The 26,641-nt window shown below is 41.1% G+C and overlaps 1 protein-coding gene across 2 annotated transcripts in view; it reads right to left on the bottom strand.

The window, feature by feature from the left end:
• Positions 1–14,768: 14,768 nt before the first annotated feature.
• LOC128689827 (UDP-glycosyltransferase UGT5) overlaps positions 14,769–26,641 on the bottom strand; it is a 107,802-nt gene continuing 95,929 nt past the window's right edge. For both annotated transcript variants that reach the window (XM_053778318.2, XM_053778317.2), the window contains exon 9: positions 14,769–15,821. In XM_053778318.2, coding sequence (XP_053634293.1) covers positions 15,539–15,821 — 283 coding nt within the window. In that variant the 3' untranslated portion in view covers positions 14,769–15,538. The remainder of the gene's footprint in view (positions 15,822–26,641) is intronic.

Here is a 26,641-nt window from a genome sequence, read left to right as displayed (position 1 = left end):
GGATGATTCTGACATCCATCTTGCGATGGGCAAATATGGTACAGTACATATGGCCACTGTTGGGAAGTGGGCTACTGGGCCATATGCAGGGAAACTCGAAGGAACGTATTCTGTGAAGATGATGTTATGTTACCCTATTCCATCGTACGTAGTGCTGCCAGAATTTCGGACCCAGGTGTTTGTGACATACGCTGGGCAACGCCGGACCTGTCGGTTGTGTGGGTCATATGATCACCTAGCGGCTCTGTGTGGAAGGAGGCGTGGCAACATGGAACAACGGCAACGACATACAGAAGTAGAGAAGGGTGTGGAGCAAGATTTGCCTTATGTGACTCTGCCTACACAAGGTGGGTCCTGGAGTGAGGAGATCGAGAGAGCGGAGGAGATGGAGTCAGCAGGTGTGACGAGGGGGGGGGACACCCCTTCATTGAACGCAGCTCAGGTGTTGGACGAGAACACCACGACTGCGAGTGATAGCGATGTGGAAGACTCATTAGCCATGGCTTTAAATGTGTTATTGGCTGACAAGAGTATTGGGAAGGTTGGGAGTCCAGACCTAGTTCTTGGGTCTGCTGTGGATCAGGGCGTGGAACAGGATCTGCAGTCTGCACAGTGTGATAAGAATATTTTGATGCAAGCGGTGGAGGTGGAGGTCCACCGGGACAATGTAACAGACGACATGATGCAAGCAGAGGGAGCATCACGGAAGCGCGCTGCTGCGCTATTTGACTCTGAGGACGTGATCACGCCTGCTCAGCGCACTGGCAAAAAGTCCTGGGCGGAAGTTATGCAGAGAGGACACAGCGGCCCTAAGGGGCAGGAGTTGGTTAAGAGCGTTTCTAAAGGGGGGGGGAGAGGGACCGAGGTGTCACGAAACAATCTGGTGGCAAGACAGTACCAGGGTCAAGAAGGAAAACCACTCTGTAAGCTTCGAGTGCATGACATTGAACATTAATGGATTGAGAGCAGAGAGAAAGTGTGTATGGTTTAGTGAATATTTGGTACGTAATAGTGTTGATGTGGTGTTCGTGCAGGAACACAACTACAGACCAGGTTATGAGTTGAAGGTGAATGGGTATAATGTGAATGTGGAGCATGCGATAAGGTTGAAAGGAGGAGTTGCCATCCTGGTAAGGGAAACTAGCCCATTCGTAGTGAGGCATTGTGAGGGTGGGGAGGGGAGGGTGATTCATGTAGATGGGTGGTGGGGTAGGGTACAGATGAGTTTGGTGTGTGTGTATGGTCCGGCAGAGGGAGATGTGCGTATTAAGAATAAATTTGTGAAGGATGTCCTAGTATATTATTTGCGTGCTTTGCCGGGTGTAGCTGTAATTGGTGGTGATTGGAATTGTGTGATAAGGCGTAAGGATGTGGAACCTAGAGGGGCAGGGTATTGTTCAGGGATTTTGGTGGAATTATTAAATGGAGTAGGGTTAATGGACGTTGGAGGGGGTGGGGTTGTAGAACATACTTTTGTTAGACGTGGATATGCGGCTAGACTGGATCGCTTGTATGTGCCCCGAACAGTAATAGTGAGTAGAGTGCGTGTGGTGGACGCGGTTTTTTCGGATCACAGAGGAGTCATGGTGGACCTAGAATGGGAGGGATTGCCTAGAAGGGGCCAAGGTTATTGGAAGTTAAATGTGAAGCTTTTGTAGGGTGAGGAATGTCGTCAGTCTTTTGCGCAATTGTGGGAACGGTTGGTGGATGAGGCGCCGGGGGATGATGAACTGGTATATTGGTGGGATTCGGTGGCTAAAAATCGTATCAGAGAATATTATATTTGTCGTGGGAGGGAATATAATCGGTTAAAGTATGGGTTTCAAAGATATCTTGAAGAGCAGCTGCGTGACTGTTATGCAAGAGGAGGAGCAAGCTATCCAGTGCAGGACATTGAGGGTTTAAAGGAGAGTATTAGGGTATTGCAAAATGAGCGTTTTGATGGTGCGCAAATTATGGGAGGTTTGGAAGAAGTGCTATGGGGTGATCGGCCGTCGGCTTGCGTGTTAAGAGGCCAGAGAAAGAGAAGAGTGATGATGGAGATGATGGGGTTAAACGTACATGTAGGGATGGAAGGGTATAGAGCGGGTCAAGCATTGGTAACGACAGAGGGTATTAGTGGATATGTAGACGCTTGGTTTAAGTCATATACGCAAAGCGTGGGCTTCCGTGAAGTGGCACTGGGGGAAATGGAAGAGTATGTGCAGTGTGAGCTTGATGGTCAAGATCGGGTGGCATTAGGTGGGCCGATTACGGAGTGTGAGATTTGGCAGGCGTTGTCAGGAGTGAGCTTGGGAAAGGCGCCGGGTATAGACGGACTGCCAAATGATTTCTACGTAAAGAATTGGGGGGTTCTGAGGGGTTTTTTAGTAAGGCTGTTTAACATACTTAAGGCGGCTGAGGTAATGGGAGAGCAGCAACGGACGGCCATTGTGGTGTTGGCACCGAAAGGGGAGCAGTCAACGGTAATGGATTATCGGGCACTTTCGCTTATGTGTGGAGATTATAAGTTGTTTGCGAGAATATTAGGGAACAGAATCAAGAGGGTAATAGGCAAGGTAATTGATAGGGGGCAATATGGGGTGCCAGGAAGGTCGATGTATGAAGGGCATGGCATGATTCGAGAATTTATAGAGAAATGGGGGGAGTTGGGTGATGGAGGTGTATTGGCGTTAGATTGGAAGGCTGCTTATGATAGTGTAGAAAGGGAACCATTATGGAGGTTCATGCGTTGGCAAGGTTTTGGGGAAGAAATAATATCTTGGGCAAAATTATTGTATCAGGGGGCGTCGATGAGGGTGCAGGTTAACGGGAGGCTAGGAGTTAAAATACAGATGCAACGGGGACTGCGCCAAGGCTGCTCGCTATCACAAATATTGTTTGCGTGTATACAGGATCCATTTTATAGGGCCATTCGGAGGTGTGTTGTGGGAGGTGGGGAGGGTACTGACCGGAGAGAGGAGGGGGGGCTGGTATCGTAGGTTATGTGGATGACACGACTGTTTTGGTGAGAGGTAATAGGGACTTGCTTAGGGTGGGTAAGGTGGTGGATGTGTTTGGAGAGGCTTCAGGTATGAAAATTAATGTTGAGAAGACTAAGTTTCTAGACCTAAAGGAAAGTACAAATGGGGATGAGGTGGTAGGGGGTGGGTGGAAGGTGGTGGATCAACTAATGATATGTGGGATAATTTATGTGAGAAATACACGGGTGGCTCAAGAGGTGAATTTGGTGCAAATAGTGGATGGAGTATTGAAAAGACTTGGTGGTTTGAGGGCGGCGCAACTAACGCTGCATCAAAGAGTAATAGTGACGAACGTGCTATTGTACAGCAAGATATGGCATGTCGTTGTCATGTACCCGATGATGAGACGTGAGGTGAAACGTTTACAACATGGGGATTTTAGGTTTATATGGGGATCGGGCTGCGAATGGTTAAGTAGAGCGGTGTTAACACTTCCGGTCAGTTGAGGAGGGCTGGGACTTTTACCTTTGGAAAAAAGGATGATGAGCGTGTACCTAAAAAGAAGTTATATAAGGGAGGGGGGCGGGAGGGGAGGTGGACTTGTGAGAGTACGTAACGATATGCAACAGTGGTGGGGAGGTAGGGATTTAATAGTTGGTGAGGCCATGTTGAGGTTATTAATGACAGTGAGGGATCCGTCGTGTGTTAAATTGCGGGTCCTCAAAGGAGTGGAAGGTAGGTCAGTGGTGGCTGCTGTTGAAGGAGCATACCCTATGTATGCGTGGAACGAAATATGGACGCGTCTAAAACAATTACGTGTAAAACCGGGTGTTCGGGAGGTAATGTTTAGATTTTTACATGGGATTTTGCCGTCTGGGGTTGTCCTATTCAATAGGAGGATAAGGGAGGGAGGGGAATGTAGAGCGTGTGGAAGCATGGAGACAATTTTGCATGGGGTATATTTTTGTGACTGTATAGAAGTTGTGCGGGTCTAGTTAGGAAAGGTGTTCAGGTTAATGGGTGGGGGAGGGTTGCAGGTGTTGCAGGCTTTAAGTTTGGATATAGGTGGGGTGAGTAAGATGGTGGAGAATGCAGTGGCGTATTTGGTCACGGATTTTATATATACGTCATGGGCCATGAGGGAGGTGGGCGTGGATGAGAGGATAAAGGTGTTAGCTGCGACATTTTACAGAACTAAGTGTCGTAATAGGGAAATTTATGGAGGGAATTGGGAGACTGCTTTTACTGAGGGCTATCGGAGTTTTCGGTTGAGGGATTTATGGGATTTACGTGCAACGTAAGGGGTCGCGGCGGGCTGGCTTCCCAATGAGGACAGTGTGAAAGGGTTTAGTGTGGAAGAGAATGAATATAGCACTAAGATATAAGTGCCTTTGAATGTGTGATGAGCGGGTTGTGTTTTGTGAACGATACAAGTTCTTCAATTTAATTATTAATTATGCAATTGACAAAGGACGACAGATGTCGTAATGTGATGGAATATTATATATCTGCAACGAAATTATTGGTATGTGTGTAATGAAATGACAATGTGGGTGCACTGTGTGAATGCGAAATATATTTATAAACATGAAGTATTGCATGTGGTAGGAAGGCATCAGTATTTATCGACGTCTGAAGGTCATGCACTGTTATGTTTTGTGCTAACAGACTTACATCTTAGTAGTGGTTTTAATGATATGGGTGAAATATTTTTAGAATGCTTGATTTATTCCTGTTTTCTTATTACATATTGTTTTTTCATGGGAGCTCTATAGAGCCCGTAGGTTTAGGTTACCATTGAATTGATATATATTAAAAAAAAAAAAAAAAAAAAAAAAAAAAAAAAAAAAAAAAAAAAAAAAAAAACTCTGATCCTACTGTTTTAGATAATGTTACTCAGGATAGATGACTAGCGTCAGAAAGTGTATCAGACGAAAAGATTCGTTCAGTGATGAGTCCTTACTTTTCAAGAGGTAGAATAGGATTTGACGAATCACATCTAACTGAGATAATTACATTCAGAGACACTGGCAGTTATCTCACGTTATTAAGAGAAGATGTACTGCCCATAACTGATGATACCTATTGCAAGAAGAGATGTATTGTTAGAAGCGTATGGAGGCGCTGTTATAAAAGTGCCTCTTCACAAAATATATATTCAAACAAGCTATTATACTGGTTATATTTCAGTGGGTATATCCAGTGGTGTATTTCCCATCAGGTCAGTGGACTTGTTGATAGGGAACGATATCCTTCATGCTGGTATATGTAAAGAACCACTTGTGATTGATAATAACACTGATGATAATTATGCCATTGAAGCTTGTAAAGAGAAACCTATTTTATTTCCTCTCAGCACAATTACTAGAGCTATGTCAAAGATACAACGAACATCCTTGTCTCCTGTTGAGTTAGTGGATGACAATGATTTGGGGTTGAATATGTTGTTTAGTGACGCTCTGTGCCCAGGATCATTAACACTGACTCCCCCCGGTCATCAACCTAGTCAGGACACAACTGACGTTAAATTTCTAACTCATGATGATTTAATCAAGGATCAGTTTGTTGATCAGTCACTGGAAAGACTGAGAGATATAGCAGTTACTGAGAGTGAAGCAAAGGATCTCGATAATTGTTACTATTATAGTAACGGTGTACTGATGGGGAAAAATACATGTAAGTTCTCAGCTGATAGTGTTTCCACCAGAGTCAAGCATCTAGTAGTGTTACCAGTTACATTTCGTGAACAAGCCATTGATTTTGCTCACAATAGTCCCATAGGAGGACATTTGGGTGTCAAGAAGACACTCGGTAAACTGGCAAAACATTTTACTTGGCCAAAGATGAAGGAAACAGTAGCTTATCATGTGCGACGTTGCCACGTGTGTCAAGTGACAGGCAAGCCAGCGCACACACCTCCACCTGCGCCTCTCATTCCTATCACCGTGCATGGTGAACCATTCTCACGTCTTATTATTGATTGTGTTGGTCCTTTGCCTAGAACCAAACTAGGAAACCAATACTTATTTACTATTATGGACGCTGCAACACGCTATCCCGAAGCTATTCCTATGAGAAAAATTAATGCTCGTGCTATTGTGAGAGCGCTGATGAAATTTTTCTCCCAGGTTGGATTACCACGAGAGATACAATCAGATCAGGGATCTAACTTCACTTCTAAGATCTTTCGAGAAGCATTATCCCACCTAGGAATAAAGTCTGTACTTTCAACCAGTTATCATCCACAGTCACAAGGTGCTCTAGAGAGATTTCATCAGACATTGAAGTCTATGATGAGAGCTTATTGTGAGCATTTTTCTAGAGACTGGGATGAGGGTATACCTTTTCTTCTGTTCGCTATGAGAGAAAGTGAGCAAGAAAGTCTCGGATTTAGTCCGTTTGAATTAATATTCGGACACCAAGTGCGTGGTCCTCTCGCAGTGTTAAAAGACGTGTGGACAGGAAAATCAAATCCATCATTGAGTACTTCACCTTCATTAATGCAGCAACATTTGACAGCCGCTAGAGAGCTAGCTTCGAAAAACCTAGTTTCAGCCCAAGCTAGAATGAAGCAACATTATGACAAGCGTGCTGTCTCTCGTTCTTTTAAAGCAGGAGATAAGGTGATGGCCCGGAAATTAGTACCAGGTCATGCTCTACAAGCCAGGTATGATGGTCCCCTGGAAGCAGTGAAAAAGCTTAGCGACGTAAATTATTACGTACGCCTGGGAAAAAGAAATCTAATCATGTGTACCATGTTAACCAGCTTAAGGCATACTACGCTAGTCCTCTACCTACTACTTCTATTCTTCCTAGGACAGAGGAAGAAAACGTCAGTCTACCTGACATCTCTAGAGGTATAGAGGTTCGTTTAGAAAATTCAGTGACTCTACAATCACTAGACGATTTTCTTAGTAACCTTGGGAGTGATAAAGCTGGTGATATTAAAAACATGATTTTGCATTTCCCTGAATTGTTCGGTGATGTTCCTAAACGTTGTACTCTGGGTGTACATGACGTTGATGTACAGGGAGCATCACCCATTAAGCAATCACCATATAGGATGAGTCCAACAAAGCATAAAGCATTGAGAGAAGAGGTTGATTTTCTGTTATCTCACGGACTTATTGAGCGCAGTAAAAGTCCATGGGCATCTCCCTGTATTTTAGTGCCTAAACCTGACGGTAGTTTCAGGATGTGCACTGATTACAGGAAAGTGAAATCTGTCACCTTACCTGATGGTTATCCTCTACCTCGCATTGACGACCTTATTGACCGTGTGTCAGGAGCCCAGTTTGTCAGCCGTTTAGATCTCTTACGTGGCTATTATCAAGTCCCGCTTACTGAACGTGCTCAAGAAATATCTGCTTTTACTGTTCAAGATGGATTGTTTAACTACCTCGTCACCCCCTTCGGCCTATGTAACGCGGCTTCTTCATTCTTCAAAGTTCAGTTCACCTGGACTAGAGATTGTTCAGACTCGTTCAAAAGGTTGAAGCGCTTACTATCCTCTGCTCCTGTGTTGAAAAGTCCTAATTTCAATCTTCCCTTCTTTTTACATATAGATGCGAGTGGTTATGCAGTGAGCGCTGTGCTGCTCTAACAGTCAACATCCACTGATATTCTCCATCCTATATGTTACTATTCATCTAAGCTTAAACGACACCAGAAAAATTATGGCACTATTGAGAAAGAGGCTCTAGCTCTTGTGGTGTCCTTGGAACATTTAGACGTGTATTTGGGCACTTCCCCATTTAAAATTAACGTTTTTTCAGACCACAATCCACTCACTTATATTAACACCATGAAAAGTAAAAATGCTAGAATCATGAGGTGGGCCCTCAGAATCCAACCTTATTCTATTAGTATAAAACACATAAGTGGTCATTGTAATGTAATTGCTGACGCCCTGTCTCGTCCTTAATAATTATCAGTTACATTAAATTAACGTAATTTTATGCCCAAATACCTTTTGTTACTTGCTATGTCAAATTCAGTAAAGTAACTTAATCCCTCCAGCCCATATTAACTATATATACTCATGTCATGTCTAATTATTATATTTATGTATTCACAGTATTGTTGTGTGAGGAGGAGACAAGCTGAGTGTTGAGTGGGTAGTGTGGTGCGGGTGATGTACTGCGTGACGCAACACTGTCCTGTCGCAGACCCTCCCCCTCACTTCACACCTTAAGCTGTTTCATACTCAGATGTTCATACTGCCTCGCATTCCACAACCACTACTTAAGAGTGGAATGCAGTCTCCTCTACTATGATCGAGCCTCAACGTGCCCTCCTTGTCAGCGCTATCCTGTCTCTACACTGATGTACATAACCACGAGTATGCAGAGATACGATACTGTGTACTGCCCTAATACTAGGGGCATATCCTAGTGATGGATGCTGTGAAATTGTAGAGGTGCTTGGCACAAGAGAGACTTTGATTAATATTTATATTAAATTGTATTGATATGAGTAATCAGTAATAATGTGAAAGACATTAATGCAACTCCTAGTGCGACCGTCTGTCGTGTTGAGGGGGGGGGGTGTTGCAACCCCTGAATGGGTTACAATGATTATTATGTATATATATAATGTATATTATCTTTTCATATAATTTTATATTGCTTATATTTGCGATAATAGCTAAATTGTAAATATATTGCTTTATATTCTTATTTGACTTATGTTGTTAGGATGTACATAATATGTACTCAGTTCAAGTCTTGATTGTCAAACAACTGTAATTATCGCTTGTCACTCGTTATGCTGCCAGCTTCTGAGCTGTGCTGTCCACGGGGCTATCACGTGATCGAGGGGGGGTGTCCTCACCTCTCGTGAAGTTTTCAGTCTGCTCTAGACTCGCTTGGTGGTTGGACAGATTTTCTGTCTCATTATTCTTGTTAGTTCTGTAGAACTCTGTTCACAGAACATTGTATAGACTTAGTGATTTTCGACGTTGTACTGAGGTTGTGTGTCGCTTAGACACTCCGAGCATCTCAGGTCCTGAGCTGTTGCTTCTGACTTAATTTGTACTGGTTTCTGTGTATGATCACAGTCGGGTATTTTCTTATGCTGAACTTAGATTCAGTATTATGGGAGTTTTGTGACTTTTGTGGAGGATCTGCAGATGGTCCCTACTTAGTGTCGTTATATTATCTCCTTGTTCCTGATTCTGTGTCGCAGTCGCTTGTTATATTGCTATTGGGCTTAGCATTCTTTGTGTTATTCAAGCAGACTGTTCTGGTTGCCAGTCGGTCAAGAAGTTAGTTTATTAGAGGACTTTGTCAGTCACTATTTAAATCTAGTTGAGTCGTGAGACATAACGAACTACTTAGAGCACTTACACGCATACACAAACTTGTACATATTTGTAATATCTTATTAAATGTTAATGTACCAGACGGTACTTAAGAATTATAAATGTGATATGTGCTTTCATCACAATAATATTGAACTCGAGAGAAGTGATATTATTTTCATTACTGTGATTAATTTAATTTACTTTGATAATATACCTCTAGACTTAATAAATTTATTAAATTTTAATTTCTCTAGTTAGTAGCCTACCAGTTGTAATCCTGAAGCACTATTGAATAATACTGAATTTTAATGGATAGTTGGACAAGGATACTGACTAATTGTTACGAAAACCCAGTAACAGGCTGGATGCTAGAAGGGCAGTCCTTTCTAGTATTCACCGGAGATCTCTAAGCTTTTAGAATCGCGTTTTTTGTAACAGGCTTCTTGAAGTTCTTGATGAACACGGAGTTCCATGAGTCTGGCCCTGGGGCAGAGTGCATGGGCATGTCATTTATCGCCTGTTCGAAGTCATTTGGCGTCAGGATAACATCAGATAAGCTTGTGTTAACCAAATTCTGTGGCTCTCTCATAAAAAATTAATTTTGATCTTCGACTCTCAGTCTGGTTAGTGGCTTGCTAAAAACTGAGTCATATTGGGACTTGAGTAGCTCACTCATTTCCTTGCTGTCATCTGTGTAGGACCCATCTTGTTTAAGTAAGGGCCCAATACTGGACGTTAAGACATTCCTCTTAGCTCTGGAACTAACCTTGTCGCAAACCTATGCACTTTCTCTAGTTTCTTGACGTGCTTTATCAAGTGCGGGTTCCAAACAGGTGCTGCATACTCCAGTATGGGCCTGACGTACACGGTGTACAGTGTCTTGAACGATTTCTTATCAAGGTATCGGAACTCTGTTCTCAGGTTTGCCAGGAGCCCATATGCTGCAGCAGTTACCTGGTTGATGTGTGCTTCCGGAGACATGCTCGGTGTGTGTGTGTGTGTGTGTGTACTCACCTTTTTGTACTCACCTATTTGTGGTTGCAGGGGTCGAGGCATAGCTCCTGGCCCTGCCTCTTCACTGACTGCTACTAGGTCCTCTCTCTCCCTGCTCCATGAGCTTTAGCATACCTCGCCTTAAAACTATGTATGGTTCCCGCCTCCACTACTTCACTTTCTAGGCTATTTCACGGCTTGACTACTCTATGACTGAATAAATACTTCCTAACATCCCTTTGATTCATCTGAGTCTTCAACTTCCAATTGTGACCTCTTGTGTCTGTGTCCCATCTCTGGAACATCCCGTCTTTGTCCACCTCGTCTATTCTGCACAGTATTTTTATATGTCGTTATCATGTCTCCCCTGACCCTCCTGGCCTCCAGTGTCGTCAGGCCGATTTCCCTCAACCTTTCTTCGTAGGACAATTCCCGTAGCTCTGGGACTAGTCTTGTTGCAAACCTTTGCACTTTCTCTAATTTCTTGACGTGCTTGACTAGGTGTGGATTCCAAACTGGTGCTGCATACTCCAGTATGGGCCTGACGTAAATGGTATACAGTCTTGAACGAATCCTTACTGAGGTATCGGAACGCTATCTGTAGGTTTGCCAGGCGCCCGTATGCTGCAGCAGTTATCTGATTGATGTGCGCCTCAGGAGATATGCTCGGTGTTATACTCACCCCCAGATCTTTTTCCTTGAGTGAGGTTTGCAGACTTTGGCCATCTAAACTATATTGTGTCTGCGGTCTTCTTTGCCCTTTCCCAATCTTCATGACTTTGCATTTGGCAGGGTTAAACTCAAGGAGCCAGTTGCTGGACCAGGCTTGTAGCCTGTCCAGGTCTCTTTGTAGTCCTGCCTGATCCTCATCCGATTTGATTCTTCTCATTAACTTCACATCATCAGCAAACAAGGACACTTCTGAGTCTATCCCTTCCGTTATGTCATTCACATATACCAAGAACAGCACAGGTCCTAGGACTGACCCCAGTGGAACCCCGCTTGTCACAGGCGCCCACTCTGACACCTCATCATGTACCATGACTCGTTGTTGCCTCCCTGTCAGGTATTCTCTGATCCATTGCAGTGCCTTTCCTGTTATGTGTGCCTGATCCTCTAGCTTTTGCAGTAACCTCTTGTGAGGAACTGTGTCGAAGGCCTTCTTGCAGTCCAAAAAAATGCAGTCGGTCCACCCCTCTCTCTCTTTTCTTACTTCTGTCACCTTGTCATAAAACTCTAGTAGGTTTGTGACATAGGATTTTCCCTCCCTGAAACCATGCTGGTTGTCAATTATACACTTGTTTCTTTCCAGGTGCTCCACCACTCTCCTCCTGATGATCTTCTCCATGACCTTGCATACTATACACGTTAGTGATACAGGTCTGTAGTTTAGTGCCTCATGTCTGTCTCCCTTTTTAAAAATTGGGACTACATTTGTCATCTTCCATACCTCGGGGAGTTGCCCAGTATCAAATGATGTGTTGAAGATCTTTGTTAATGGTACACACAATATGTCTGCTCCCTCTTTAAGGACCCATGGAGAGATGTTGTCTGGTCCCACCGCCTTTGAGGTGTCAAGTTCGCATAGCAGCTTCTTCACCTCCTCCTTGGTTATATGTACCTCATCCAGCACTTGCTGGTGCACCCCCCTGCTCTGATTTCCTGGAGTCCTACTGGTTTCCGTTTTAAATACTTCTTTAAATCTCGTGTTGAGCTCCTGACATACCTCCCGGTCGTTTCTTGTGAATTCCCCATCACCCTTCCTCAGTCTGATTACCTGGTCCTTGACTGTTGTTTTCCTCCTGATGTGGCTGTACAACAGCTTCGGGTCAATCTTGACTTTCGATGCTATGTCATTTTCGTATTGCCGCTGAGCCTCCCTTCTTCTCTGTGCATATTCGTTTCTGGCTCTTCGGCTAATCTCTTTATTTTCCTGAGTTCTCTGTCTTCTGTACTTTTTCCATTCTCTAGTACACCTAGTTTTTTCCTCCCTACACCTTTGGGTGAACCAAGGACTCGTTCTGTTCTTCCCATTATTTCCGTTTCCCTTGGGAACAAACCTCTCCTCTGCCTCCTTGCATTTTGTTGTGACATAGTCCATCATTCCTTGTACTGGGTTTCTTGTCAGTTCCCTCTCCCACTGAATGTCTTGAAAGAAGTTCCTCAAGCCTGAGTAGTTCCCCCTTTTGTAGTTTGGTTTTTCCCACCCTATTCCTGCTGCTCTTTCCACTTGGAGCTCAACTATGTAGTCGAAGCACAGAACCTCATGATCACTAGCTCCCAGGGGCCTTTCATACATGATACCCTCTATGTCAGAACTACTCAAGGTGAATACAAGGTCCAGTCTTGCTGGTTCATCCTGTCCTCTCTCTCTGGTAGTGTCTCTAACATGTTGATGCATGAGGTTTTCCAGTACCACATCCATCATCTTGGCTCTCCATGTTTCGGGACCCCCATGGGGCTCCAGGTTTTCCCAGTCAATCTCCTTGTGATTGAAATCACCCATAACTAGTAACTTTGCTCCTCCCATGTGTGCTCTCCTGGCCACCTCGGCTAGTGTGTCGACCATTGCTCTGTTGCTCTCATCGTATTCTTCTCTTGGTCTCCTGCAGTTCTGTGGTGGGTTGTACATTACTGCAATTATCACCTTATGTCCCTCAGACTGGATTGTTCCTACTAAGTAGTCCCTTTCGCCCGTGCCATCCATTTCTTCCATTTTCTCAAAACCCCACTGGTTTTTAATGAGCAGTGCAACTCCTCCTCCCCCTCTCCTCCCTCTGTCTTTCCTGAGGATTTGATATCCGGATGGAAAGATTGAATCTGTTATTATTCTGGTGAGTTTTGTTTCTGTGAGTGCTATTATGTCTGGGGATGTCTCCTTGATTCTTTCGTGCCACTCCTCATACTTATTTGTTATTCCATCTGCATTTGTATACCACACCTTCAACTTCTTTTCTAAGATTGTGGTGTGTGTGTGTGTGTGTTTGTGTGTGTGTGTGTGTGTGTGTACTCACCTATTTGTGGTTGCAGGGGTCGAGTCCTAGCTCCTGGTGTGTGTGTGTGTGTGTGTGTGTGTGTGTGTGTGTGTGTGTGTGTGTGTGTGTGTATGTGTGTGTATGTGTGTGTGTACAAAACAACCACTGTGAAAAAATAGTGAAAATCCATGCGTTTTCGTGATTTCTCACATAATCAATGAGATATAAAATTACACCCTTCAGAATAAGATGTGGGTGGGAAGTGTCAAGGACCTGTCATGCATAGCTTAAATTCTTTCCAAATTTTATTAATTATAAATGAATCTAATTTGAATAACCTTAAATTATTATTCATATTTAAATCAATACTATTTTTTATGAAGCTTGATTCAATATTTCTCTCAACCATAGACTTGCTTAATAAAGTTTTCTTGGCCTTTTGAAAACCAGTTTGTGTTTGAAATCTTTCACGTGTCCACCTCTAGTGTAATATTTATGTTATTATAATCTTAGTTCAAAGCTTCTTCCAGTTTGATTGTAATAAAATTTATTACATTTTGTACAAGGAATCTTGTTGATACAACTATCAGGATTTTATGGAAAATATTTAGTCAGATGTTTTTATTACTGTATCAAGACATTTAAATACAACTTCAGCTTTAAAATTCATAAGTCAAGAAGGTATGTCAAGAAGGTTTTCATGATATACTTGGAGTATACTTGGAGAGAGTTTCGGGGGTCAACGCCCCCTCAGCCCGGTCTGAGAACCAATATATTCTTAGTTGAATATGGTTGATTGTCCTTTAAAAAGGATTTATCAATTAAATATTTTTAGCTATATCATAAAGCTTCAAGATTTCTTCATCTATGAACTCTGAACGGCAAATACGCAAAGTTTTTAAGAACATGGATGAGAATACAGAAAGTTTAGATCCATTATGAGGCGAAAAATAACAGTGCACATAAGAACACTTATTTGTTAGTTTTCTGTATATATGGATTTTGAAATCGTGGCTCCCCTTAATTATTAAGATATCAAAAAAAGGCAATGAATTATTTTGTTCAAACTCAATGGTAAAATTTATTGGATGAGCTAGGCTATTAAATTCAACCAAAAAAATGGTTTATATTTATATTCCTAGGCATAAAACATCAGCATATCTGTATCACTTAGCTCTACTGGGAAGGATACTCTTAAGAAGTCGTTTCAAAATATTCCATGTACAAATTCCTAAGGACAGGTAAGAGAGGATTTCCCATTACCATACCAAACTTCTGAGTGTAAAACTCGTCTTTAAATACAAACTTTTTCCAAAGCAATACAAACTTTAATGAGCTCAATGACTGTAGGTACTGGCAATGGTAAATCATAATTACCAATAGGAATGGTAAATAGTTATTACATATAGGAAACTTAACAAGTCATCAAGTGGAACTTTTGTGTATATATATATATATATATATATATATATATATATATATATATATATATATATATATATATATATATATATATATATATATATATATATATATATATAGTATTGTACAGAATCAAGAGCTAAGACTTAGAAATTTCTGCTATTATAGTAAATTTATATTTAGAATATTTATTTACTGGTATACGTTTATTGGTAACATAATCCAGCTGTGTTAATTCATTATCTGCTGAATCTGAATTAGTAGATCCTAATGAAACTCGTTGGAATTATTTGTTAAAAATCTGTTCACAACTCTACGTTCATGTTCAATGATAAATCTTACGATCAGGTTGATGGTGCTGTAATGTCTTCCTCTTGGACTCACTCTTACTAATACTTTCCTCTGTTTTCATGAAGCAACTTGCTTTGATAATTGTTCCGTTGTATTTAAACTTGTTTTGAGCAGATGTTAAACTGACGACACGTTTTATCTCTTCAAGTTTTAAGATCATCTTATGATGCTTTTAGATTTTCTAGATTTACAACAATGAAAAAATCAAATTACTGGATATATTAGTTACAAATAATGTATGTGTAACCCCTAATTTACCGTTTTTTTCTAGAAGAAATTTGTATATTATTTTTTTATATCATGACTTGTGAATGCCTCTTCTGATTCCCTTAAAATTATCGACGTTAATATTTAATGGCATTATCAACTTGCGCCTCACTCTGCACTGTTCCACTCGCATACACTGAGACAACAGAGACTGGGGTTATGTGACATGGGAATATTTTACTGGGATCGGGTAGCGACGGAAATACAATAAGTTGTTAATTTTTTCAATGAAAGTGGGAAATCATTGATACCGATAACATCAATTAGGCGAGCTTATCTTTTGCCTGTATATTCGTAAATATTTTTTTTATGATCAGTAACACCATCTTCTTAACGACGAAAAAGGTGATGATAACAGCCAAGAAGAGGAGTAACAAAACATCCAGCATCAAGTATTCTACCCAGGAGAGGTTGGCACCTGGAGTCTTGAGGTGAGGTGCTCCTCCGTGACGGATCACATATTCCGTCCAATACACTGCACGTTCTTTTGGTGTCGTAATCTGGTCCCTCAAAGAGGCTGAAATCTCCTGTACGTTCCTCTTGTATCTTGAAAGTTTAAATTGGTATATATAATTGTGAAATCATATTCATGCATTCACAGTACACAAACACACACACACACTGATATATATATATATATATATATATATATATATATATATATATATATATATATATATATATATATATATATATATATATATATATACGTATATATATATGTCGTGCCGAATATGTAAAACTGGTCAATTAGCAATAACTCATTTACACTTAAATCCTTTCTAAAATTTTCTCTTATACGTTTAAAGATATATTTTTTTCATTAATGTTGATGTAAAAATTTATAATTTTGCACCAAAAGGAACTTAACCTTATTATAACAAGAGCAATTTATTTTAGCTTAACCCAACTAAATATATTTTAGATTTGTTTATAATAATTTAATACTAAACAAACACAGTGAAATATATTTTTTTCGTTAGGTTCAGAATGATTTTGGCGAAATTATTGCATACACAAATTTTCACTTGTCCTACATGGCAAGATGAGCGTTGCTATTTAAGCCAAGATCGCAAGTTCTGCCTATTCGGCACGACATATATATATATATATATATATATATATATATATATATATATATATAAACATTGTCTCTACGTCCACAACAGGACTCGAACCTGCAAACTCTGTATCAGAGTCCACAGTACTTTACCACGGAGCCAGTGGTTTGGCTCCGTGGAAGAGGGTAGGCAAGTTTCAGTGGGGAGAAGTAAATGGGATTATGTCAGGAGTATCTGAGAGAGTTAGAACTGAGGAAAGAGTAGCAATAATGTTGAAGGATCAGTTATGGAAGAAGAAGAGGGAATATAAATGCGTTAATTCAACGATTATTTGGGTTAATATAAGGGTCGGATGCGAAAAGTGGGTCATAATAAGCGTGTATGCACCTGGAGAGGAGAGGAGTGTAGAGGAGAGAGAGAGATTTTGGGAGATGTTAAGCGAATATATAGGAGCCTTTGAACCAAGTGAGAGAGTAATTGTGGTATGGGACCTAAATGCTTAAGTAGGAGAAACATTTAGAGAGGGTGTGGAAGGTAAGTTTGGGGTGCCAGGTGTAAATGATAATGGGGGCCTTTGATTGAACTTTGGTATAGAAAGGGGTTTAGTTATAGGTAATACATATTTTAAGAAAAAGAGGATAAATAAGTATACGAGATATGATGTAGGGCATAATGACAGTTTGCTGGGCTACGTATTGGTAGATAAAAGACTGTTCAGTAGACTTTAGGATGTACATGTTTACAGAGGAGCCACAGATATATCAGATCACATTTTAGTTGTAGGTACAGTCAGAATAAAAGGTAGATGGCATACAAGGAAAATGGAAGCAGCAAGTAAGAGAGAGGTGAAGGTATATAAACTGAAGTTAGGGTAAGATATAAACAACTATTGGAGGATAGATGGCCTAGTGAGAGTATAGGCAATGGGGTCGAAGATATATGGGGTAGATTTAAGAATGTAGTGTTAGAGTGTTCAGCAGAAGCTTACAGTTACAGGAAAATGGGTGTGGGAGGGAAGAAGAGCAATTGGAAGAGTGATGATGCAAAGAGAGTAGTAAGGGAGAAAAAGTTAGCATATGAGAGGCTTTTACAAAGTACAAGTGATGCAAGGAGGGAAAAGTATATGGAGAGAAAAAGAGAGGTTAAGAAAGTGGTAAAGGAATGTAAAAAGAGAAGAAATGAGAGAGTGGGTGAGATGTTATCAACAAATTTTGTTGAAAATAAGAAAAAAAAATTGGAGTGAGATTAATAAGTTGGGGAAGCCTAGAGAACAAATGGGTTAGTTAAAAATAGGAGAGGAGAGTTATTAAATGGAGAGTTAGAGGTATCGGGAAGATGGAGGGAAGATTTTGAGGAATTGTTAAATGTTGATGAAGAGAGGGAAGCTGTGATTTCTTGTAGGAGTGAGGAAGAGCCAGTTGTGAGTGTAGGGAAAGTTTGTGAGACAGTGGATAGAATGAAAGGGGGTAAGGGATTGATGGGATGAAGATAGAAATGTTAAAAGCAGGTGGGGATATAGTTTTGGAGTGGATGGTGGTATTGTTTAATAAATGTACGGAAGAGGGTAAGGTACCTAGGGATTGGCAGAGAGCGTGCATAGTCCCTTTGTATAAAGGCAATGGGACAAAAGAGAGTGCAAGAATTATAGGGTAATGAGTCTGTTGAGTATATCTGGTAGAGTGTATGGTAGAGTAATTATTGAACGACGGAGAGTAGGATAGCAGATGAACAAGAAGGCTTTAGCAAAGGTAGGGAGTGTGTAGACCAAGTGTTTACAGTGAAACATATTGGTGAAGAGTAAGGGTAAAGAGGTTTTAGTGGCATATGACAGGGTGGATAGGGGGGCAATGTGGCAGATGTTGCAGGTGTATGGTATAAGAGGTAGGTTACTGAAAGCAGTGAAGAGTTTTTACGAGGATAGTGAGGCTCTGGTTAGATTATGTATGAGATAGGAAGATTATTTCCCAATAAAAATAGGCCTTAGACAAGGATGTGTGATGTCACCGTGGTTGTTCAATATATTTATAGATGGGGATGTAAAAGAAGTGAATGGGAGGGTGTTGGCAAGAGGTGTGGAATTAAAAGATAAAGAATCAAACACAAAGAGGGAGTTGTCACAGTTGCTCTTTGCTGATGATGTTGTGCTTTTGGGAGATTCTGAAGAAAAGTTGCAGAGGTTGGTGGATGAATTTGGTAGGGTATGCAAAAGAAGAAAATTAAAAGTGAATATAGGAAAGAGTAAGGTGATGAAAATAACAAAAAGATTAGATGACGAAAGATTGCATATCAGATTGGAGGGAGTGAGTATGGAGGAGGCGAATGTATTCAGATATTTAGGAGTGGACGTGTCAGCAGATGGGTCTATGAAGGATGAGGTGAGTCATAGAAATGATGAGGGGAATAGGGTGAGTGGTGCAGTGAAGAGTCTGTGGAGACAAAGAATTTTGTCTGTGGAAGCAAAGATGGGAATATATGAGTATAGTTATACCAACACTTTTATATGGGTGTGAAGCACAGGTGATGAATGTTGCAAGGAGAAGACTGGAGGCAGTGGAGATGTCATGTCTGAGGGCAATGTGTGGTGTGAATATAATGAAGAATTCCTAGTTTGGAAATTAGAAGAAAGTGTGGGATTACCAAAACTATTATCCAGATGGCTGAGGAGGGGTTGTTGAGGTGGTTCGGACATGTATAGAGAATGGAATGAAACAGAATGACTTCGAGAGTGTATAAATCTGTAGTGGAGGGAAGGCGAGGTAGGGGTCGGCCTAAGAAAGGGGGTAAAGGAGGTTTTATGTGCTAGGAGCTTGAACTTCCAGCAATCATGCGTGAGCGTATTTGATAGGAGTGAATGGAGACAAATGGTTTTTAATACTTGATGTGCTGTTGGAGTGTGAACAAAGTAACATTTATGAAGAGATTCAGGGAAACCGGCAGGACGGACTTGAGTCCTGGAGATGGGAAGTACAGTGCCTGCACTCTGAAGGAGGGGTGTTAATGTTGCAGTTTTATAACTGTAGTGTAAAGCACCCTTCTGGCAAGACAGTGATGGAGTGAATGATAATAAAAAAATTTCTTTTTCGGGCCACCCTGCCTTGGTGGGAATCGGCCGATGTGTTAATGCATGCAGGGGATGAGATAAGAAGCTGTAAGCCACCTGCCTAGAAGGTGGCAGCCTAAGATCAAAATGTCTAGCGTGAGCTGGACGCCAAGGTATTGGTAAACAGTGCGTACCTTGTTCCAAGGTTCGTAGATTTGAGTGTCCTTTGGCCAGAGATCAGTGTTTGTGAACATATGTATATATATATATATATATATATATATATATATATATATATATATATATATATATATATATATATATATATATATATATATATATATATAATATTATTTTATTATCACACTGGCCGATTCCCACCAAGGCAGGGTGGCTCGAAAAAGAAAAACTTTCACCATCATTCACTCCATCACTGTCTTGCCAGAAGGGTGCTTTACACTACAGTTTTTAAACTGCAACATTAACACCCCTCCTTCAGAGTGCAGACACTGTACTTCCCATCTCCAGGACTCAAGTCCGGCCTGCCGGTTTCCCTGAACCCCTTCATAAATGTTACTTTGCTCACACTCCAACAGCACGTCAAATATTAAAAACCATTTGTCTCCATTCACTCCTATCAAACACCCTCACGCATGCCTGCTGGAAGTCCAAGCCCCTCGCACACAAAACCTCCTTTACCCCCTCCCTCTAACCTTTCCTAGGCCGACCCCTACCCCACCTTCCTTCCACTACAGACGGATACACTCTTGAAGTCATTCTGTTTCGCTCCATTCTCTCTACATGTCCGAACCACCTCAACAACCCTTCCTCAGCCCTCTGGACAACAGTTTTGGTAATCCCGCACCTCCTCCTAACTTCCAAACTACTAATTCTCTGCATTATATATATATATATATATATATATACATATATATATATATATATATATATATATATATATATATATATATATATATATATATATATATATATATATATATGTTCACAAACACTGATCTCTGGCCGAAGGAGACTCGAACCTACGAACCTTGGAACAAGGTACGCAGTGCTTTTAACGATCGTACCACACTGGACCATTATCTTGGAGTCCAGCTCAAGCTAGACGTTTTGATCCAAGGCAGCCAGCTTCTGGGCAGGTGGCTTACAGCTTTTTATCTCATCCCCTGCATGCATCGACCTACTAGAGATTTTTAAAAAGCGTCACTTGGTTACATTACGTGGACAACGTCCTCGTAATAACTCCCAAACGTTTCGATGTACGGAATCTTCAGGCAAGGCTCAACGCAGTTGAACCGGCGATCCAGTTTACACTAGAAGAAGAGTCCAATAACAAGCTACCTTTTTTAGACGTCCTCATTCACAAAGTAGATAACAATCTAAGATTTCAACTTTACCGGAAACCTACAAATACAAATGATCTCACACACTTTTATTCCATTCAAGATACTAAGACCAAAAGAGGCATTATCATCGGATTTTTCCTAAGAACATACCGAATTTGTAGTCCTAAGTTTCCTGGCGAGGAATGTACTTAACCAACCTTCACTGATTTGCATTTTCCTTCCTTTTTCATCAAAGATTGCAGGAAAAGAGCTCTTCAGATCATTAATTCTCCACGCACCAACACCACTCTTTACAAAGTTATAATGGATAAAATCCAAGCACCATGAACCAGTCAATGCAGGGGTTTACACTATACCCTGTGGAGGCTATGACAGGATTTATGTAGGTGAAACAGCAAGAAACCTCGAAACACGCCTCAATGAACACATTAATACATGTAGGAGCAATAACTTGAACAACTCCTGCGTACAATACACAAATAACCCGCACATAAAAGAGAGAAGCTTACGACGACGTTTCGGTCCGACTTGGACCATTGACAAAGTTCACACTAACAGAGGTGGAGCAGGACGGCTATATATAGGCAGGAAGAGGTGGTGGTAGTAGTAGTAGTAGTACAAGAATTGTATATAATACCGACAAGATGAAATTCCACCAATCATTTCATGAAATTCAGGGACGTCCGATTAGTGATCAAAGAACCTAATTTCCGCAGACGCAAGTGCCTCGAATCAGCATTAATCGCTATTTCTAACACAAACAAAACAAAGACAGCTTCATCATCTAAGTCTTAGCTAGAATCCTCCTGAAAACAGTAAACCCTGCCATCACATAGTCTCTGCTGCTAAAACTACGCATGCACATTACAGAGGACGAACATTGAAACAGGTCTTCTCTAATCCAACCAAAAATATTTGTCTAACCTATTTTGTTGCTACCCAAGTAATAGCTTTTATAACCTTTTACTCATGTGCAAGTTGACTGTTCTACCATATTGTATTACTACTACTAGTACAACTAATATTACTACTACTACTACTACTACCACCACTAGTATTACACGTCACTCTAAGTCTATATATACCCTCTGTGTCTATGTATTGTTTGTAACGGCTCGATAAAGCTCCTGGAGAGCGAAACGTTGCCACAATAAAATGTCACATTAGTTGCATATGCGTCCTTTTACTTAACATATTGTCGGTAATTCTACCAATATTAATACTACATATTGATAGTTCTCTTAGTTACCCCAGTCCACAGATGATAGGTAATATGCTAAGGTAGGTAATATGTAATATGCTAAGCGAAAGTCTAGGACTGTTACTGAATTATCCCTACTATCATACTTGCATCCAATACTAAGGGTAATAAATAGATTTGTAGTGGCTAGCACCAAGTTCTTCTGCAATCTCTAGATTATCAACAGTTGATAAATTAGACACATGTGCAACTCTTGGGTATCTTTATTGAGGAAACGTTTCGCCACACAGTGGCTTCATCAGTCCATACAAAGGAGAATCTTGAAGAACAGGAGGAGAATGAGGTAATCAGTCCCTCAACCTTGAGTCAATGTGGTCAGTCCATCGACTGACCACATCGACTCAATTTAGTGTTCTCTGGCATACAGTGACACCCTACCTCCCTTCTCGCTACTTCTATCAATGTGGAATAACTTAAAACCCTGAATGTGATTCAACAGATATGTTCCGATTCTTCATAATAAACCACGTCTCAGTTATGGCAAATATCTCAATGTTACCTACCCTTGTAACTAATCTCAACCTGTCTAACAACCTGTCGGTATTTTATACCATTTATACCTAACAACCTGTCGGTATTTTATACCATTTTAATGTTCTGTCTATCTTATGTATATATATATATATATATATATATATATATATATATATATATATATATATATATATATATATATATATATTTGTATATATATTTGTAAAAAGAGAGCAAATGAGAGAGTGGGTGAGATGTTATCAACAAATTTTGTTGAAAATAAGAAAAAGTTTTGGAGTGAGATTAACAAGTTAAGAAAGCCTAGAGAACAAATGGATTTGTCAGTTAAAAATAGGAGAGGAGAGTTATTAAATGGAGAGGTAGAGGTATTGGGAAGATGGAAGGAATATTTTGAGGAATTGTTAAATGTTGATGAAGATAGGGAAGCTGTGATTTCGTGTATAGGGCAAGGAGGAATAACATCTTGTAGGAGTGAGGAAGAGCCAGTTGTGAGTGTGGGGGAAGTTCGTGAGGCAGTAGGTAAAATGAAAGGGGGTAAGGCAGCCGGGATTGATGGGATAAAGATAGAAATGTTAAAAGCAGGTGGGGATATAGTTTTGGAGTGGTTGGTGCAATTATTTAATAAATGTATGGAAGAGGGTAAGGTACCTAGGGATTGGCAGAGAGCATGCATAGTTCCTTTGTATAAAGGCAAAGGGGATAAAAGAGAGTGCAAAAATTATAGGGGGATAAGTCTGTTGAGTGTACCTGGTAAAGTGTATGGTAGAGTTATAATTGAAAGAATTAAGAGTAAGACGGAGAATAGGATAGCAGATGAACAAGGAGGCTTTAGGAAAGGTAGGGGGTGTGTGGACCAGGTGTTTACAGTGAAACATATAAGTGAACAGTATTTAGATAAGGCTAAAGAGGTCTTTGTGGCATTTATGGATTTGGAAAAGGCGTATGACAGGGTGGATAGGGGGGCAATGTGGCAGATGTTGCAAGTGTATGGTGTAGGAGGTAGGTTACTGAAAGCAGTGAAGAGTTTTTACGAGGATAGTGAGGCTCAAGTTAGAGTATGTAGGAAAGAGGGAAATTTTTTCCCAGTAAAAGTAGGCCTTAGACAAGGATGTGTGATGTCACCGTGGTTGTTTAATATATTTATAGATGGGGTTGTAAGAGAAGTAAATGCGAGGGTCTTGGCAAGAGGCGTGGAGTTAAAAGATAAAGAATCACACACAAAGTGGGAGTTGTCACAGCTGCTCTTTGCCGATGACACTGTGCTCTTGGGAGATTCTGAAGAGAAGTTGCAGAGATTGGTGGATGAATTTGGTAGGGTGTGCAAAAGAAGAAAATTAAAGGTGAATACAGGAAAGAGTAAGGTTATGAGGATAACAAAAAGATTAGGTGATGAAAGATTGAATATCAGATTGGAGGGAGAGAGTATGGAGGAGGTGAACGTATTCAGATATTTGGGAGTGGACGTGTCAGCGGATGGGTCTATGAAAGATGAGGTGAATCATAGAATTGATGAGGGAAAAAGAGTGAGTGGTGCACTTAGGAGTCTGTGGAGACAAAGAACTTTGTCCTTGGAGGCAAAGAGGGGAATGTATGAGAGTATAGTTTTACCAACGCTCTTATATGGGTGTGAAGCGTGGGTGATGAATGTTGCAGCGAGGAGAAGGCTGGAGGCAGTGGAGATGTCATGTCTGAGGGCAATGTGTGGTGTGAATATAATGCAGAGAATTCGTAGTTTGGAAGTTAGGAGGAGGTGCGGGATTACCAAAACTGTTGTCCAGAGGGCTGAGGAAGGGTTGTTGAGGTGGTTCGGACATGTAGAGAGAATGGAGCGAAACAGAATGACTTCAAGAGTGTATCAGTCTGTAGTGGAAGGAAGGCGGGGTAGGGGTCGGCCTAGGAAGGGTTGGAGGGAGGGGGTAAAGGAGGTTTTGTGTGCGAGGGGCTTGGACTTCCAGCAGGCATGCGTGAGCGTGTTTGATAGGAGTGAATGGAGACAAATGGTTTTTAATACTTGACGTGCTGTTGGAGTGTGAGCAAAGTAACATTTATGAAGGGATTCAGGGAAACCGGCAGGCCGGACTTGAGTCCTGGAGATGGGAAGTACAGTGCCTGCACTCTGAAGGAGGGGTGTTAATGTTGCAGTTTAAAAACTGTAGTGTAAAGCACCCTTCTGGCAAGACAGTGATGGAGTGAATGATGGTGAAAGTTTTTCTTTTTCGGGCCACCCTGCCTTGGTGGGAATCGGCCGGTGTGATAATAAAAAAAAAAATAATAATAATATTTGTATAACAACTGTCTAGAAACCCTTCTCTTCTCTTTTCCCTCCCTGCTCATTCTTATTCCTTCATTCTCTCTATTATTGTCCTTATCGCTTAGTGTCAATGGCTTTCCAACATTCACCAGTAACTTTACCTCATTCTACCTCTAAATGGTTTCCCTAAAACTCACGATATCATTACACTGATAAATCATCCTGCATGAATCTATTATAACATATTTCACTGCTTTCTAGTTTAAAGTCCTAACAGCTCCCACCACTGCACTGGCCAGTGCCTCCAAACCTGCCCTAGAATAGTGAACCCTGTCTCTGGCATAAATGGTACTGCAACATATATATATGTCGTGCCGAATAGGCAGAACTTGCCATCTTGGCTTAAATAGCAATGCTCATCTTGCCATATAGGACAAGTGAAAATTTGTGTATGCAATAATTTCGCCAAAATCATTCTGAACCTAACGGAAAAAATATATTTGATTGTGTTTGTTTAGTACTAAATTATTGTAAACGTATTTAAAATATATTTAGTTAGGTTAGGCTAAAATAAATTGCTCTTGTTATAATAAGGTTAGGTAAGTTTTCTAAAATTCTTTTGGTGCAAAATTAAAAATTTTTACATTAACATTAATGAAAAAAATATATCTTTAAACATATAAGAGAAAATTTCAGAAAGGACTTAATTTTAAATGAGTTCTTGCTAATTGACCAGTTTTACATATTCGGCACGACACACACACACACACACACACACACACACACACACACACACACACACACACACACACACACACACACACACACACACACTGGCTAGAGTGGCCAGAAGAGCTCATGCATGCAGGGCAAAGCTCCTGATCATGGGTGACTTTAACCACAAGGAGATCGATTGGGAGAACTTGGACCCACATGGGGGCCAAGATACATGGAGGGCTAAGATGATGGAGGTGGTACTGGAGAACTTCATGTACCAACACGTAAGGGACACTACAAGAGAGAGAGGAGAGGATGAACCAGCAAGGCTGGACTTAGTATTCACCTTCAGTAGTGCAGATATCGAGGACATCACATATGAAAGACCCCTTGGGGCCAGTGACCATGTGGTTTTAAGCTTCGAATACACAGTAGAGCTACAAGTGGAGGGAGAAGCAGGAAGGCCAGGACGAATGAAGCCAAACTACAAGAAAGGGGACTACACAGGAATGAGGAACTACCTGAAAGGGGTTCAGTGGGACAGAGAACTGGCAGGGAAGCCAGTTAATGAGATGATGGAATATGTAGCAACAAAATGCAAGGAGGCTGAGGAGAGGTTTGTACCCAAGGGTAACAGGAGTAATGAAAAAGCCAGGATGAGCCCATGGTTTACCAAAGGTGCAGGGAGGCAAAAACCAAGTGTGCTAGGGAATGGAAGAAATATAGAAGGCAAAGGACCCAGGAGAATAAGGAGAACAGTCGTAGAGCCAGAAACGAATATGCACAGATAAGAAGGGAGGCCCAAAGACAATATGAAAATGACATAGCAGCGAAAGCCAAATCTGACCCGAAACTGTTGTACAGCCACATCAGGAGGAAAACAACAGTCAAGGACCAGGTAATCAGGCTAAGGAAGGAAGGAGGAGAGACAACAGGAAATGACCGTGAAGTATGTGAAGAACTCAACAAGAGATTCAAAGAAGTGTTCACAGAGGAGACAGAAGGGACTCCAGAAAGACGGAGAGGTGGGGCACACCACCAAGTGCTGGACACAGTGCACACAACCGAGGAAGAAGTGAAGAGGCTTCTGAGTGAGCTAGATACCTCAAAGGCAATGGGGCCAGATAACATCTCCCCATGGGTATTGAGAGAGGGAGCAGAGGCGCTATGTGTACCC

The sequence above is a fragment of the Cherax quadricarinatus genome, chromosome 22 (genome assembly GCF_038502225.1).
Source record: "Cherax quadricarinatus isolate ZL_2023a chromosome 22, ASM3850222v1, whole genome shotgun sequence".
Lineage (NCBI taxonomy): Eukaryota > Metazoa > Arthropoda > Malacostraca > Decapoda > Parastacidae > Cherax > Cherax quadricarinatus.
This window is presented reverse-complemented; position numbering and strand designations above follow the sequence as displayed.